General features: G+C 39.6%; 1 protein-coding gene across 2 annotated transcripts in view; it reads right to left on the reverse strand.

Moving 5' to 3' along the window:
* Nucleotides 1-14734, reverse strand: part of LOC102248420 (nuclear autoantigen Sp-100) — a 38591-nt gene that overhangs the window by 17769 nt on the left and 6088 nt on the right. For both annotated transcript variants that reach the window (XM_014539498.1, XM_014539499.1), the window contains exons 2-5: nucleotides 5817-5979; nucleotides 5195-5363; nucleotides 2270-2353; nucleotides 930-992 (exon numbers count right to left, since the gene is read on the reverse strand). In XM_014539498.1, the coding sequence (XP_014394984.1) occupies nucleotides 930-992; nucleotides 2270-2353; nucleotides 5195-5363; nucleotides 5817-5979 (479 nt within the window). The remainder of the gene's footprint in view (nucleotides 1-929; nucleotides 993-2269; nucleotides 2354-5194; nucleotides 5364-5816; nucleotides 5980-14734) is intronic.

Below are 14734 nucleotides of genomic sequence, written 5' to 3' on the forward strand. Positions count from 1 at the left end.
TGTACATTTTCATGAAGAGAGAGAGAGAGAGAGAGAGAGAGAGAGAGAGAGAGAGAGAGAAAGAAATTGCTTGCCTCCTGTATGTGCCCCAATTGGGAACTGAACCGGCAACCTAGGTATGTGCCCTGCCAGGGAATTGAACCCTCGACCTTTCCATGTACAGGATGATGTTCCAACCAACTGAGTCGCACTGGCCAGGGTGTTATACCATCATTTTAAGTGTTTGAGAAGATTAAATAAAATATTGCCTATATCACTATAAGAGATATTGTGACTGATTAGAAAATTAACTCTTTTTGATTAATACCTTAAATTTATAATATTTTAAAAAATTTAATACCATGATTAAGAGTGTTATAGATTAAGGGATGGTCAAGAGTTGTAAACAGTGGCTATTGATTGCTAAATTACCAAAGTATTTTTTTGGAGGCTGGTCAGGTGTTTGGAGGGCAGATCCAGGCCTGCTGCTCCAGAGATGATGGGAGAGGGTTTGCTCGGGAGGCACATGGCGTCCATGGTGAGGGACCCAACTGGTAAGAGACCCTGGCCCAGGAGGAACACACTTATTACCCCTACCCCACCACCCTTGCTACAGTGCTGGCCACAGCTGGATGTGATGTCAAAGCAAGGCTGCAGCCAGATTCAAGCAAGACAGAGGCAGAAAACTGTGAAGCCAGGTGCATGGGCAATAGGTCCAGGCCCAGGTTGTCAGGAGCTGGCAGCAAGTGCATTTAAGGAATAAGGAAGGAGTGACCCTCCCAGGCAACCAGGAAAATGAAGACGCTGTTATCTAAATCCTTGGATAAATTGCAGAAGCCAAGATGGACAATTTTGGGTGATCATTACTAAAAAGAAGCAGCCCTCCCACCATAGCACCTGCCAGATGGGACCAGAACTGCAAAGGGTCACAGAAGTCAACAGGAACCGACCATTGTAATTCGAGGGATGTGAGCAGATCCAGGTCAGGCTTTGATATGAGTTTTCACCAGTGCCTGGGGTGAAAAATGAGAAGTTTATTTCAGAAATGTCATTCTCCCCTAATTCCCCTTTAATCGTTATAAAGTAGGACTTGAGGATGCCCTCCCCCCAGGTATCAATACGAGCCCATCTGGACCTGGAGGATTCCACCCCACTCTTATAGTCAGACCCAAGTTCCCCCTTTGGACTGAAAGTGCCTTGGCCAGTCCATCTCACTAAGTATTTTCCATGAGCACCTTAGGTGACTGGCAATGGCTTTTCATGTCACCCATGGCCATAGTGAAGCTGTTTTTGTTCCCACAGCTGCCCCTGACTGGTGGCCTTGCTGTAGTTCCTACAAAGTCCTGGTGCTTCATTGCACCCCTCTTTGCACCATACCCTCCCTCCCCATGTCTGTTTCTCTGTCTTGTTGCCCTTTTCATGAGGTTCAGTGTCTGATTCTCCTGTACTCCTTCCAGCTCCTGGTATTCTTCTTTCTGTGTTTCTCTCTGCATATATTTCCCTATTTTTGTTTCATGCTTCTGGCTTTTCCATGAGATTATCTGGGTGTGTGCAGGGTTAAGATTGCTTGGGTTCATCTTGCTCATTTGACCCCAGTCCAACTACACATACAACCTGCCAACTACACACAGATTTTAGTCTCCTAATTGCAGAAAGAGTACATACATAATATTAACTTCTAATGGCAGCTGGGAGCACTAAGTCCACAACTGTCAGAGTAAATATTCAATAAGTGAGCTCTTAGTAATATGGTTGTTTTATTGTGTCCTTTACCCCTTTCTTCTGTCTTTCATTTCCCCTCCTTCTTCTTCTCTCAAAATATGCACATTTCCTCTCTTCTCTCTATTACTGCCCATCTCCTTGAATATTCCTGCTCTTGAACAGCATCCCCCACATTTGAATCAGTCCCTTCTTCTGTCGTTATCAAGGATCTCCTCTGTGATGTTGACCTGGGGTCCATAGTTCCTAACCCTATATAGTTTCACACTGATCTTCTCCTACAGGATCTCTCTAAATCACAATTACTTCCAGGTTAGCATTATCTATAAATCTGGTTTCCTGACATATTGGGTTCCTGTTCCTTTGTCTTGTTTATTGAGCCAAGGGTATCTTGTCATAGCTCCTTCTCCTGGATCAGTCTCTGGTAAGATGCTCATAAAACAGCGCTCCCTGTCTTCTCCATGCTCCTCAACACTTCTTCTCTGATTCCCAAATTCCATCAGGACTCAGGGCCCATCTCCCGTTCTCCTTTCCACTTTAGATGAGAATCAGCTTTTATGTTTGCAATCACCTTGTTCAAGACTTAGTTGGGTGTTAGGGTTCTCCACACTCTCTTCTCCATCATTTTCTTGGAAACAAATTTTCTCACGGATTGCTGAGAAGAAGGAGAGAAAAGATACTTAGAGATTTCCATCAGAGACCAGGGACATCATCTCAAATTTACATGTTTAAGAATTTCTAACCCTTGGGTCACTCAGAGCTCATTGGGTCCCCATCCTCATGGTAAAGTTCTCCATCATTGCTGGGGCAGAAAAAAGAACCCCCAACAAGAAACTATTTATATTTTGCACACAGAAAGTAGCCACTCAAATGTCAGTGTAAAGGAATTGTGAAAACATAGTAAAAAAAAATCATATGGTTGGGAAAGAAAATATCAAAATAAATACTGAAAGTTAAGTGTGTTTTCTGAACTGTTCCAAGTATAATGAAGAAACAGAAGGGTTTCTCAGTAGAAGGACTAGGATCCTAGAGAGATCCTTGTGATGAAGATAAAGCCCAACAGCTTTAAAGATGAGCCTGGAGAAGAGTAGGGTTGAATTTAATTGGGTCAGGGAGGATGAGTTTTTCCCAAAGAGATAGACCAGAGGACACTGGTGGAATTAGACAGACCTCCTGGGGAATTGATTTCAGAAATAAGGAAAGGTCACTGAACCTGCAAGCAGGGAATGGATATTTCAGCACTGGAGGATGCCTCTAGATTCTTGGACCAAGGGCACAGGAGGCTGCAGTGAGGAGGGACAGCATTAACCTAGGGCCCCTGCATGTAGATGACACAATAAATGTAAGGAGGAAGTACATAAAGCAAGAAGTCTGGGTGTGAGTGTCTATGGGGAGACCAGGGAGGATGAGGCACTGTGGAAGGAAATGAAGGCTACCCTAGGCTGATAATGGGAGCTCCTATTGGGATCATGCCCATTGGTTGGTAGATGAACAAGACTGTGGGAACCACGGATGCTTTGTCCTTCCAGGACATGGCTGTAAATCCAGGAAAAATCAGGTGGAAGATAAGAGGAGAAGATAGGGCTTAAAGCCAGAAATGGTGAAAGTAACCTATGGTCAGGTGTTCTGATGAGTGTTCGAGCGGATCTTTGAATGAATGAAGGTGGGGTTCAGGCAGCTGGAGAGTGTCACACCTCAAACTACAACCTTTAGCTTCTTGAACTTTGCGTTGTTGACCTGTAGCTACATGGGCAACAGAATATGGGAGGTGGAAGCTGCAGCCTCCCTCAGAGGTAGGTGGGCAGCTGCGGGTGTACATGTGGGTCACCCCAGAATGGGGAGCCCTAGAAACTGAGGCATGTGATTTGGGTGCGAGGCCCTGGGGAGGGAAGTTCCCGAACTCCATGGAGAGGATCAGAGACCCTAAGATGTAGGTAGTAAAGGTAACTGCCATTCCCGTCTTACCCATGTCTTGGGACATCCTGGTTACAAATATAATATTGACTTGAAATTTGTGACTAGGTATTTGACTTCCTTTATCCCTTTTTCTGACTAAATGACTTGCTGTAAAAACAACTTTGTTCTTCATTACATAAGACTGCTATTGATATAATTCAATAAGCCACATGCTTTATACCTACTTTAAAGTATTTCCTTGTTTACAAACCTCTTAGTATCTCCTTATTGTCTACTTATAAACTTCAAATTGCTTAGCTTTATATACTAAACTTTGTAAAATCATCTTCAAACTTATCTCTCTTGAATTAGCTCCCACAGTCTGCTTCTCACTCTCTTATTGAGCCAAATCAAATTTGTCCTTGTTTTGAAGACATACTAGTCCTTTTCACATTCATGTCTGATCCCATAGCATCCACTCTCTTAGGACATATGACCATTTTTCTTGTAATGTCTCTATCTCTTATCTGGAGAACTACATTGAGCTTCCATTGGAATAAAAAGTTCGCTTAGGCAAGTAAATTATCTATCATCTATCTATCTATCTATCTATCTATCTATCTATCTATCTATCTATCTATTATCTATCTATCTATCTATCTATCTATCTATCTATCTATCTATCTCTATCTAGATACAGTAGAACATTCTCTTAACTGGGTACCATTATAAAGTATAAATTATGTCTTCTTAGAAAAATCATACCTTCTTGAGAATCATACCTATAGTGTTATATAGCATCAAAAGTAGTCCCTGGGAGAGCAATAGGTTTTGTGATTCTATGACTAATGTGTGTTTCACCCCTTGTGAAGAAAGTTAATAAAACCATTTCTTGGTCTTTGAGAGCACATTTGACTTTGGGTTAAATTTCTTGCTTAATACTCTGGACACCTGATGAAGGTGGCCTCTCTTCTGTGTCACTAGGCCAACACTGAGCTTATGGTAAAAAATGACCTGTGACTGTAGGTAGATAAATTGTATGTATACTAGGAAGGACTATATGTGAACTATAAGCCATGTATGATCTTTCTTCAATGTAGTGACTCTTATAACTCAGCTCTTCTTTGTGGGGTCCCTGAAAGTTACAACTACAGAGTTGTTACATGAGACGTTGACTCCCATGAGCATGGGATGGCCAAATCACAGTGGGTCCCCAACTAAGCTGTCACTAGTGGTGGGTGGTAGTCACCTTGGTGGACTGCTGTGTGGACAGCTGCAAGGGGTTCCACAGAAGAGCAGCAACTGATGCTGCCCTGTTGGGTTGCTGAGTTTCTTGTCATTTGTCTTTCTAAGTAGGTCTCATGCCACCATGGCTTTGGTTGTCCTGTGACCCTAAATGCCTAGTTAAGCAGACCTGCAGGTGGGTGTTTATATTGTAGCCATTTTATCAAAAACTTTGAGAGGCTCATGATATGTCTGTTTTCTTAACTGCTATATCCCTACTGCCCAGCACTGTGAGTGGTACATAGCAGGAGCTAAATATATACTTGTCAAAAAAAGTTATTCCTGTACAGCAAGAGGTAGATAATAAACTAATTACCATTTTCAAATCCTTTATAAATGTTATTTAAGGCAGGGTATTCCTGTTTGTTGTCCTCACTGAATAATGCTTCCAGGAGTGATAGGTCAAATGTCTTCTCCAGTTCTTCGAGCACATTGTACACCACTCTCTGTACAGGGACCAGGTTTCTACAAGATTCTTGACAATCCTAAAAATAATACATGGAGAAAATATAAATAGGGACTTCCAAGTTACAGAAGAGCCCTAGAAAGTGATTTTTGTTGTTGCTAATCCTCACCAGAGGATATTTTTTTCCATTGCTTTTTAGGGAGAGTGGAAGGGAGGGAGGGAGTGGGAGAGGGAGAAAGAAAAAAATCATTGATGAGAGAGAGATACATCGACTGGTTGCCTCCCGCAGGAGTCCTGACTGGGGCTGGGAACCTGCAACCCAGGTATGGGCCCTTGACCAGGAATCAAACCTGCGACCCTACAGAGCTCAGGGAAATGCTCTAACCATTGAACCAGTCAGGCCATAGCTAGAAATTGATTTCGTTGTAAATGTGTTACAATTTCCCGCATAGGTATTTTTTCATGTAAAATTTAGAATTGTTATATATTTTTATGACTACTAAGTGATTGTAATATAATAAACCTCACTTACTTCATACATTTTATTGGTGATGAGTTCACGGTCACGAAGAATCTGAAGGAAAGGAAATTCCTTTTTTATTGCTCTTGAAATCTCCACCTTATTTCTTTTGAAGTGCTTGAATATAATATCGTAGATAAAACTGTCGTCTATGCCCTGGTCTTCTGTGGACATCCTAGGGAGAAGGGATACCATGTGAAAATGGTTATCAAGATTCTGAGATGCTTGTGGAGGCGGTTAAGAGAAATATCACCCTGCGTTATAAAACTAGTTCATAACTAAAAAGTTGTGGTTTGATAATGATATAGAATAAATTTAGTATTTCACAAGAATATCACCATTTCTTCTGGGACTTCTGCTTTGTGTTGTTATAAATCTACCTCGGCTTTGTTATATACGGTGAATTTTTTTTATGCATCTAAACTTCAGAAATTGCTGTTGTTTCCAGTGAAATTAATTGTAAACCTGAGTCTGTAATTCTGGTTCTTAGTTGATCATTTTATTACTATGATAACAATGTTTTAACCAACATCTTGTATTTCTAAATGTTATGAAGACTCATAACATATTTTTGTCAAACCAGAAAAGTACCCAGTAGGCATATACACATCAGGTAATAATAATGTCACATTATTGTTCCAAATTCCTGCAAGAAAATGTTTCTGGTTAAGGATGGGAGATGAAGAGAAGCATTTGTCTTCTCTTTTATTGAAAACCCTACTAAAATGATAATGAAGGAATGTAAGTGGAGGATACTCCTAGCGGCCAGGAAAGCAACAGCATGCCCTGTGGAATCCTAAAGGCAGTGAAAATTGGAATGGGAGACATGGTGCTTAATACCAGCATGTCATTTGAAAAATGAAGAGCAGAACAACTCCACAACCCACAAGCTGACCGCTGGAGCCAGGCAGCTTCTCAGAGGCAAACATTGCTGTCCTTTTACCACTGTATGTTAATGTTGCCTGTTTCTGGATTTGTACATGGAATAATACATTGTGTGTGCTTATGTGTCTAACTGCTTTTATTTATTATCTATGTTTTTGGGTAATTAGAAGTTTGTTCCTTTTTAGTGTAGAGAATACTCCATTAGATGTTTTTTACCACAATCTGCTTATTTATTTTCCTATTGATGAACATTTGGATTGATTCCAGTTTGGGACTAGTGTAAATAAAGCTGCTCTGCTTTTCATTCCTCTTGGAGAAACAGCTAAAATTGGAATGTTAGGTCATTGTGTAGCAATATGTTTAACCATTACAGTATCTACCAAACTGTTTTTCAAAGTCTATAAGATATACCCTTTCCAATTTTAGTCATTCTAATGTGTGATGTGCTATCTCAAATAGCTTTAATTTGTATTTCTTTAATGACTAATTATAATGATCACATTTTCATATGCTTATTGGCAATTCATGTATCTTTATGTATTATGTATCTTCATGTAAAGTGCCCGTTCAAGTCTTTGTCCTATTTAGATTATTGTGTTGTCTTTTACTCCTTATTGATGTGTAGGAGTTTGTAATATATGGCAGAAATAAGTAGTTTTCTTTCTTTTAGTTTTTTTTTGTTTTAAGAGGTTATATGCCTGAAGTCTTAGGGCAAATATGCTTTTAGCAATTAAACTGCACAACCCCTACCTCCGACCTTCACCCCCGCCCACCACCACACACACATACACACAAAGTTAATCATGTTCACTCAATGGGCCCAGTGAGCTGTCAAGCTGCCTTCTCCCATCAATTTTATTTGCAAATGCCAACTCTGGTTCCAGCTTATATCCTTTCTAAAGACTTAATTCTTCCCCCACCACCAATTTCAAGAGCACTTCCTCTGTTCCTTTCCTATGGCACTATACCCTTCCATCCCTTTTCACAAATCCTAATTTTTCCCACTAGTCTCAAGTTAATGGGAAGTCTATTTGGTTCATCTGGGCCTACAGAACAAAATGCAGGGCTTGGCATGTGGGTGGCCCATAAATAATCCTATATAATAAAGAGGTAATATGCAAATTAATCCTCACATCCTCACAAGATGGCTGCCTACGGCCAGGCCGGCAAGGGTGGGGGTTAGTGAGGGATGACCAAATGACTGAACAGCAGGCTGCGTGGGGCAACCAGGCCTGCAGGGGGGTTAGTGAGGGATGACCAAACTACTGAATAGCAGGCTGCATGGGGTGACCAAGCCGGCGGGGGCCGTGAGAGGTGACCAGGCTGGCACGGGAAGGCAGTTGGAGGCGACCAGGCCAGCAGGGGGGGGCCAGTTAGGGGTGACCAGGCCTGTAGGGGGGCAGTTAGGGGCTATCAGGCTGGCACGCAGAAGCAGTGAGGGGCAATCAGGCCAGCCAGGGGGGAGGGCAGTTAGGGGTGACCAGGCAGGCAGGCAGGTGAGTGATTAGGAGCCAGTGGTCCAGGATTGTGAGAGGGATGTCCGACTGCCAGTTTAGGCCTGATCACCGGGATCAGGCCTAAACCAGCAGTCAGACATCCCCAAGGGGTCCTGGATTGGAGAGGGTGCAGGCTGGGCTGAGGGGACCCATCCCCTGTTTGCAAATTTTGTGCACCGGGCCTCTAGTTGATGAAATAAAGCACCAAGGATATTTGTCCCTAGAGGTTCAGCTGACAAAATATGGGAGGAATTTCCTGTTAAAACCTTCATAACTGCACACAGGCAAAACTGTACAATTTGGTATGAAGAAGGGTTATGAGGAGGGGTGAAGAAGGGAAAACAGGTACAAAAGTGCCTATGATCTGTGAGTTATTAGGTAACAATAACCTGAGGAGTTATCCATCCCCATCTCTTGGGCTTGGAAGTAGAGCAATGAACTAACAAAGAGCTGGGGCCAGAAATTAAGTAGGAGGGGAAGCCCTATCACATGCCTTTCCCCACCCCCTCCCGCACCCCCCGCCCAACTTCTGCAGAAAGGAGTTAGCTCTGTCAGCTTCATTGGGGGGCCTCTAGGGGACAGTGCAGAGATGAGTCAGGGGTGCACTTGAAAGTCATAAAATCTTATGGCTGCACTCTGGCGGCTGTTACCAAAGGATGGAAAAATATGTGGGGTGAGAGGGGGCGCTAGAGTCCAAAGCTTAAGGATGCAAAGCAGATGGCGTTCAGGGCTGCACGGCTCCTGGGAGCCCATGCGCCCAAGGCCCAGAAGATGGGCAGAGTCCTGGGCTCCAAATCCGGATCTGAAAAGATCTGAGAACCCACCCCCAGGCTCCCTTCCCGCACTGGGTTTACACCAACTTGCCCAGGGCCCGCCATTTCCTCAGATGGAAGTGCGAGGGGACCCCTGACCTCGCACCACACCCACCATGTTCCCGGAGGCACCATGTTTGATTTATGTATTGGAAATATTTTCTGCCAGTTTGCCCTTCATTTTCATAACTATGTCTTTTGATGAGGAGAAATTTTTTTGATGAAGCCAAATCTATTTTTTGTGTGGTTAATAACTTTAGTGTAATAAGAAATCTTTGTCTACCCTAAGTTAATGAAAATATTCAAAGAGCCATTTACATATAAGCATGGGTATATTTCTGGATTTTTCTCTTCTGTGCTACTGATCTATTTGTCTATCCTTATGCCAATAGCATATTGACTTAACTACTACAGGTTATGGAAGGTCTTGATGTTAATTAGGGAAAGATTATTTTGGTTTTCTAAGTCTTTTGGCTTTCCACATATCTTTTATTTATTTTTTATTCCTTTTTTAAAAAAATCTAACAAGTGTTTATTGAGGGCACTGTCCTCTTGAAAAATATTGTTTGTATTGGTTTCAGGTGTACATCATAGTGATTAGGCAATCATATACTTCACAAAGCATTCCCCCAGATAGTTCCAGTACCCATCTAGCACAATATCTTTTAAAATCAATTTGTCAAATTTTATAAGAAAAACTTTTTGGATTTTTATAGCCTTTTGCATTTTGAAACCATAGAGAAATTTGATGAGAACTGGCATTTTAACAATATTAAATTCCAACCTACTCCTATGCTTCCAATCCTGTAACCTAGCTCTATTTTTGCCATGTCCTTACTACTCCTTAATATATTAAGTCAATTATTTACATATTTTATTTAGTTTTTATTGTCATATTCATTGTCTGTCTTCTTTCAAAAATATATATGCTATAAGCATAGGGATCGTGTCTGTTTTGTCCTTTGATTTTTTTAGGGGGGTACTTGATACACATAAGTTGATAATCAATATTTATTGGTTAGATGCCCATAAGTACAAAAGTTTTTGTTGAAGCAAAATATAACCATAACAACATAATACTGATCCACCACACCTGAAAACAGTTTGATGGTTCATTCAGCTAAATGGTTGAGTAAATTATGGTAAATTCATATTGTTGGATACATAATTATTTACTTCTAGTATTTGAATGGAAAGGCATAGTTTTATTGATGAATGAAAACATAAATTTCATATTAATATGTTATGATTCCATTTTTATACAAATCAAAGTAATAAAAGTCTTTTATTTGTGTGTGAAGTGTGGAGCAAATGTTGGGAAAGCAATGCAATGTTACACCCAGACTGTTAACATTGGCTTAGTTCAGAGTGTCAGGATTTCACCCCAGTCCCTTCAGTTCCTTGTTTTATCATTTTTGGTAACATCAGAGGAAATAGAAAAATATAGGGCCAAAGTAAGACTTTTAGAATAAGTATATTTAATACCCCTATAGCTTATGAGATAATATTCTTTCTGTAAAACAATTGGCTGGGAAATTTAGAAATTTAAAAGTTGATTTTCTAATTAAAAAATAAAGGTAGGAAAAAAGAATAAAATTTTTAGGAATAAATTTAACAAATGGAACACAAATCTTTATTGTTGTTGTTAATCCTTGTCCAAGTATAGTTTTCCATTCATTTTTAGAGAGAGTGAAAGGGAGGGGGAGAGACAGAGAAACATTAATGTGAGAGAAACACATGGAATGGTTGCCTTCCACACGTACCACAAACAGGGCAGGGCATGCACCCCAACCAGGGCTGAGGATATGAGCCTGCAACCAAGATATGTGCCCTTACTCGGAATTGAACCCAGGACCAGTCGGTCCGTGGGCTGATGCTCTATCCACTGAGCCAAACTAGCTAGGGCTGGAACACAAATATTATATGCTGATAACGTCAAAACATTGCTAAGAAAAAAAATTAAAGATCTAAATAAATGGAAACACTCCATGTTCATGGATTGGAAGACTCAACATATTTAAGATGGTGATTTCCTCTAATTGATTTATAGGTTCAATGCAGTTATCAAAATCCTAGCAGGCCTTATTGCAGAAATTACAAAGCTGATTCCAAATTTTATGTGGAAATGTGAATAGCCAAAACAATTTTGAGGAACCAAGTTGGAGGAATTATACTTTCTGATTTCAACAGTTATTATAAAGCTACAGTAATAATACTGGAAGAAAAAAAATATGGATCACTGGTACAGAATTGAGAGTGAAGAAATACACTGTTATTAGTCAATGGACTTTCAATAAAAAATGCCAAGACAATTCAATGAGGAAAAGATAGTCTTTCAACAAATGGTGATAGGATATTTGGATATCTACATGTAAAAATATTAAATATTAATTTGTACCTTTACCTCAGAGCATATACCACAATCAACTCAAAATAAATTGTAGACCTAAATGTGAGAGCAGGGCCAGTATAGCGCATGTTTCTATGTGATCACACAAGGCACTGTGTTTGCTCTAATGCTCTGCTTTTACAGTTTTGAAATTCTTAATGATTTGTTGCCTGTGTGTTTGGTGTCAAATCCAAGAAATTATTGCCAAGAACAATGTCAAAAAGTTTCACAGATTCAGGCTAAACTAGAGAACATTATGCTAAGTGACACAAACCAGTCACAGAAGGATTAATACTGCATGATTCCACTTACATGAGGTATCCAAAACAAAGATAACAGAATAGTAGTGTCCAAGAGTGGGAGAGAGGGAGATGGGAAATTGTTTTCCAGTGAGTATAAAGATTCAGTTATGAAAGATGAATATGTTCTAGGATCTACTATAAAACAGTACCTATAGTTAACAAGCATGAAAACATTTTTGGAGATGATGAATATATTTAGTACCTTGCTTGTGGTGATGGTATCATAAATGTATGGATATATCTAAATTCATGAAGATGTATACATTAATATGCATAATTTTTGTATTTAAATAGCGCAATAAATCTTTAGAAAACATGTAATTACTTATACTGGGAAACTAGCAAGAGGCAAGCCAATTTGGGTTTCTGAATTGTGACAGGATTCAGGAATCAGAAGCACCATTGCTTCAGAAGACAGGTGGGGAGGTGAAAAGCAAAACTGGCATATTGAAGCTCACCAGTCATCTAAAGGCATCCATTCATTAACATAGCCCTAATCAGGTGTTCATGTCTCATTTCTAAATGCGGCTGGACACCCAGTGGATGCTTGAGGGATCTCTGAGAACAAACAAATAATGGGGCAGGAGCTGGGGAAAAATGAACTCTTAAAAGAACCTTGGAAGAAACAGATGAATTAAAAACATTATCATCCTCAGGAATAGAGAGAAAAGATTAGATTTATTAAAAAAGAGGATGGTATAACCCTGGCCAGCATGGCTCAGTTGGTTGAGAGAAACACATGCACCAAGAGATCACTGATTTGATCCCCAGTAAGGGTGCATGTCTGGACTGCAGGCACAATCTTCAGTAGGGGGTGTGCAGGAGGCAGCCTATTGATGGTTCTCTCTCATCAATGTTTCTCTCTCTCTCTCCCTCTCCCTTCCTTTCTCTCTCTAAAATCAATAAACACACACACACACGATTGTATAAAAAAGGAGAAAAATTAAAAAAAGCTGTTAGAAATTAAAAATATGGCAAAAAGAAAAAATTATCAAAGATTGCCAATCAAACACAAAAACAGAAAGCTTGTAGAGGATTAACCCAGAAGACCTACTATCTAACTACCAGGAATTCCAAAAAGATAGAAGAGAGAGGCAGAAGGGAAGAAATTATTGAAGAAATATTGAAAGTAAAATAATGTGAATTGAAATAAATCAGTTTCCAATTGAAAGAGCTCTAAAGTATCCAAAACAATGATTAAAACCAACACCAGAGCAAATTATCATGAAATCAAGTGATTAAAGAACCAGAAAGTCTCACAGTCAAAGTAGGTGACATATACAGAAAGAATCAGAATCAGAATGGCAGCAGAGCTCTCATTAGCAATACTAATGATAGTAAAATACTAATGATAGTATTGCTAATAGTAAACTGCAAGACAATGGACTGAATTCATTTCTGGAATAGGCCTTTTTCATTACCAAATTTTCACACAAGTGTGAGGACAAAAACAATCATTTAAAAAAATCCATGAATGATCTTAAAATATATGCATACCTTCTATGATATTATTCAGGAGGCTATGGATAATGTGCAACTCAAAATGAGGGAGTAAAACAAGAAAGGGGAATACATAAACCCCCCCAAACAGGATGCAACCTGAGAGAGATCAAGCTTCAGAAGGTCAGCCCTGGTGGCCTGAAGCAATCAGAAGTAATTAGAGAAGAAGAATAAAGGGTTCCAGGAGAGCTTCTCTAAGAAAATAAACAGAACTGATCAATTATCTAATGTGTCTCACCATATTGAGAAGAGTTATATAGTTCTGTAGAGTGTTTGGGAAGAATTGGTAATGAGGATACACAAAATCCAAGTGTGTGTGTGTGTGTGTGTGTGTGTGTGTGTGTGTCTGTGTGTGTATACACATTCTTATGAAAGACACAGGAGGATACCATTAGCAAATTGGAGTACATACAATTTTTTAAATATAATTTTTGAGTAAGGTGGAAAAGTAAAACTAAAGATTAACCATATATACCCATATATCTATATATCTATATATCTATATATCTCTCCATATAAAAGACTAAGTTACTGACTGTCCATCCATCTGACCGTCCAACCGACTGGCCAGTACATATGACGTGCACTGGCAATTTAAAAATAAATGTTGACTTGCGCATGTGTGATATTTGTCCCCATCTGACACTGGCCTCCCATTTAAATTAGTTCTAAGACAGTTTGCCATGATGCCATCATTTGTGATGACTATTAATAAATCACAAGGACAAACTCTAGACAGAGTAGGAATATTCCTACCTGAACCCGTTTTCGGACATGGTCAGTTATATGTTGCTTTCTCTCGAGTTAGAAGAGCATGTGATGTTAAAGTTAAAGATGTTAAAGTTCATCAGAAGGGAAACTAGTCAAGCACTCTGAAAGTGTTTTTACTCTTAATATGGTATACAGGGAGATATTAGAATAAATTTAATCAATTTATCAGTCTTTGTTTTTTTCAATGTTGTTTTTATATCATGTTTTTTATTTTTATATCATGTCTGTTGTTTTATCATGTTGTTATTTTTTTCCAAATTCATATTTATTTTTTTAAATAAATCTTTATTGTTCAGATTATTACAGATGTTGCTCTTTTTTCCCCCCATAGCTCCCCTCCACCTGGTTCCCACCCCACCCCATGCCCTTACCCCCTCAACTGTCCTCATCCATAGGTGTAAGATTTTTGTCCAATCTATTCCTGCACCCCCTTCCCACCCCCTTCCCCCTGAGAATTGTCAGTCCACTCCCTTTCTATGCCCCTGCTTCTATTATATTCACCAATTTATTCTGTTCATCAGATTTTTTTTATTGACTTAATTTTTAGATTCACTTGTTGATAGATATGTATTTGTTGTTCCTTTGTTGTTCATAATTTTTATCTTTGCCTTTTTCTTCCTCCTCTTCTGAAAGAATATCCTTCAGCATTTCATATAATCCTGGTTTGGTGATGATGAACTCCTTTAGCTTTTTCTTGTCTGTGAAGCTCTTTATCTGACCTTCAATTCTACATGATAGCTTTGCTGGGTAGAGTAATCTTGGTTGTAGGTTCTTG

The sequence above is a fragment of the Myotis brandtii genome, unplaced genomic scaffold (assembly GCF_000412655.1).
Source record: "Myotis brandtii unplaced genomic scaffold, ASM41265v1 scaffold2192, whole genome shotgun sequence".
Taxonomy (NCBI): Eukaryota; Metazoa; Chordata; class Mammalia; order Chiroptera; family Vespertilionidae; genus Myotis; species Myotis brandtii.